This window comes from Muscardinus avellanarius (genome assembly GCF_963383645.1).
Source record: "Muscardinus avellanarius genome assembly, chromosome: 10".
Classification (NCBI taxonomy): domain Eukaryota; kingdom Metazoa; phylum Chordata; class Mammalia; order Rodentia; family Gliridae; genus Muscardinus; species Muscardinus avellanarius.
Genome location: NC_137796.1, coordinates 71,116,414 through 71,119,568, shown reverse-complemented (window position 1 = coordinate 71,119,568; position 3,155 = coordinate 71,116,414). Strand labels below are relative to the sequence as shown.

Sequence of the window (3,155 nt, the reverse complement as noted above, 5' to 3'; positions counted from 1 at the left end):
AGCTGGGGGGCACAAAGCTTGTGTTCCACCAGCTCTGCTCTCCCGTGGGGGGCGGTCCCTGGGCCACCCTGCTCCTGGCCTCTGAGGCCCCAGTCACAGGAGGGAGCCCTGTGGCAGCACTCTGGGAAGGAAGGCCCCCCCAAGCCCGTCAGTGGCTCAGAGATGGGCAAAGAAAGTAGGTGAAGGTTCCAGGCGGTGGATAAGCACAAAGGTGCACAGACCTGTCTAAGTCCACAGCCCAGCCCCTGGGTCCTCGTGGATCTGGATGCAAGAGGCAGCTGTGAAGCCTCCTAGCCTATGCCCTCTGACCCTGCACACGAGACTGCTCAGGCCCCCTCCACATCCCACGGCTCCTACCATCCTCGTCCACTTCACTAGCCCCCCACTCCACACAGGACATCTGCAACCACCAACTCCACATCCACCAACATCCCTAAGGCCTCACCTCCTCCCTGACCACAGCAGCCCTTCCCATTGGCACTCCTCTAAGATCTCCACTTTCACCACCGGGCTGAGCACAGCCTGCCCCTGACTCTGCTGAGATCCCCACCTCCTCAGGCAACCTCCTCGGATCACGGGACACAAGAGAAACTTCACAACGTACACAAAACTCTCTGCACACATACTGGACTGGCCCTCTTGCCACAACCATCCAGCAGGTTACCCTTATGGATGGGAGCTTGGATGGCGGGCATGTGTACACGCAGACACACACACATACACACACGCGCGCGCGTGTGCGCGTACTGGTCCACTTGGGCGGCTCTTCCTGTTTCTGCTTCCCAGGGCGCAGGTCTGGTGCTAAGGGATACAGCGACGACCAGGGCTTGGCGAGGGCACTCCGAGGCGCCTGGCCCAGCTGGGGACCACGGCAGGACGGTGTTGACAGGCTGCTCACAGGAGGGGTGGAAGACGCCCCCGTGACCCAGCCGCGGGGCCCCCAGGAGCCATTCCTCCCTGCAGACCCTGCAGGGAATGGTGGAGCTGCCCAACTCCCACCGACTCCTGAAAACAGACACGTCTGGGAAGAAGAGACGGGACGTGAGTGTGCGTGGGCACGTGCGTGTGCATGTGAAGCGGCGTGTGGCGCCTGGCTCACAAGAGCCTACTCTTCATCCATACGGCACCTTGCCTGTTCCTGCTGTCCCTGCCCTCGGCCCTGAGGTTGAGCGTCTGTGCCAGGGACCCCAGGACAGGCATGAGGGACGTGCCGCCGCCAGCCCAGGTAGCACTAGGATGCAGCCGAGAAGGGAACAGAGGTGGAGATCTCTGCCGACTTGACGATGGTGATGACGCTGGTGGTGGCCACCTTGGTGGGCGTGACGGGCCCGCGGGCCACGGTGCGGGCGAAGGTCTGCAGGGCCTCGTACTTGGAGCGCAGGGCGTCCAGCTCCAGCCGCATGCTGCTGTTCTCCCGGGCCAGCTTCTCCACCTCCTGCTGCAGCTCCACACGCTGCCGCTCCAGTTCCTCCTTCTGCGTCACCCGCTTGATGCGGCAGCTGGCCGCGTAGCCGCGGTTCTTGAGCGTGCGCCGGCGCTGCTTCAGGCGGGCGACCTCCTCCTTGGTGAGCCCCCGCAGGTGCTGGTTCAGCTCCCGCACAGACATGGACACCAACTCATCGTCGCTGAGCACGGGGGCGTTCTCGCCCGTCTCCTTCTTGACCTGCGGGGCCGCAGCGCGGGTCAGCACCAGGAGGACTCAGGGCGTCCATGCCACATCCAGCCCCGCCTGCAGCGGCCAAGCACTGGCTTCAGGCGGCAAGGAGACCCAGCAGCGCCCTCCTCTGTCCGGGGACATTGTGTGCAGGACAGGGTGCCAGGTCACATGAGGCAGCCCTCCTAATGGCTGCTGCTGTTACCCTATCACTCTGAACAAGGAGGACCCAAGAGGTGCTCCACCACCCAAGTGCCACAAGGACACAGGGTGTCCTGGCCATGTGGATGGGACTGCACCCAACTTGAGGTGAGCCTTGGGAAGGCAGGGCAGCCCACTTTCCCTCACCACCCACCATCAGGGCAAAGCTGGGGTCTGCCAGGCCAGGGCTACCCACGCAGTGGGGACCCCAGAGGGGCCTGGAGGTGCACAGCACACAGGCACACGGACCCCCAGACAGGGGGAAGCTGGCCCACGGGCAGCCCTGGTTATGGCAACTGAGAGGGCCAGGAGGCTGTGAGCGCCAGGCTCTGGCAGGGCCTGAGACTGGAATGTCCTGCCCCCAGAGGCCACTCTGCCCATGCCTGGTGCTGGGGATGAGCTCGGTCTGGCAGAAGCAGGGCCGGTGAACACAGCCCTTGCCACCCTCAGCCCAGCAGTCACCTCCCCGGAGGTCAAGGCCAGGGCCCTGGGTGTGCTACCTACTTCCCCTGCTGGGAAGGTCCTCCCCGCCTGTGGTCCCCACTTGTTCCTGGGGACAGGGCCTTCCTCGCACATGAGGAGGAAGGGGCTTCTGGGGCAAGAAGACTCTTTCCCGCGCCTGTGCCAGGGCAGGGGTGGCCACCCACCATACCTTTAATGCCTTGCTGGGCTTGGGATTAGTCGTCATAACCTGGGCACAGTCACCAGGACGGAACTGCTGGGAAACGGTAACTGCAGAAACACAGAAGAGCACAGAGGACATGTGGATTAGGCCCGGGTGGGCTTGGGCCAGGGCTGCTGTGCTGCAGGAGACTTAGCGCAGCACACCTGCGGCCCAAACAAGTGCCCCAAAACACCTTCAGGGGCTCCTTGGGAGACGGGCGTCCCGGGCAGACCGGCTGCATGAGGTGAGACCCAGCCACACCTCTTGCTCCAGCACAGCCTGCTGAACAGCCAGAACCCTGGTCCCCCAGCCCAGGGGCCACAAGGTCCCTCCCTTCCCCAGCCCAGCATGTGCTGGGACTGCCAGGCTGAGGGGTGAAGGCCAGGCCGTTGTTGCTTCCTGTTCTCACTCCCCTCCAAAGCTCAAAAAAGACACAGGCACAAGGGGCTACGCGTGAGAAAGATCAGAGACGGCCTCAAAGCCACCTCTAAGAACAGCTGTATCAGCCCCAAAGGAGAACAGCCGGCCACTGGACAGCGTCCCTGATTGGCAAGAACCCCCATTGCTCCAGACGCAGCCTGGCTCCCCAAGGAAAAGAAAGGGTACTTTCAGGGAGCCCCTGCCCTCTCCCCGACC

The 3,155-nt window shown here is 63.5% G+C and overlaps 1 protein-coding gene across 1 annotated transcript; it reads right to left on the bottom strand.

Annotated features, from left to right (window-relative positions):
- Positions 1-1,231: 1,231 nt before the first annotated feature.
- MAFK (MAF bZIP transcription factor K) lies at positions 1,232-2,579 on the bottom strand (the record flags this gene model as incomplete). The annotated part of the gene is made up of 2 exons (XM_080702641.1): positions 2,508-2,579; positions 1,232-1,663 (listed from the first exon to the last, which is right to left on the bottom strand). The coding sequence occupies exons 1-2, from the start codon at positions 2,541-2,543 to the stop codon at positions 1,232-1,234; spliced, it is 468 nt and encodes a 155-aa protein (XP_080558767.1). The 5' UTR covers positions 2,544-2,579.
- Between the last annotated feature and the right edge of the window lie 576 nt (positions 2,580-3,155).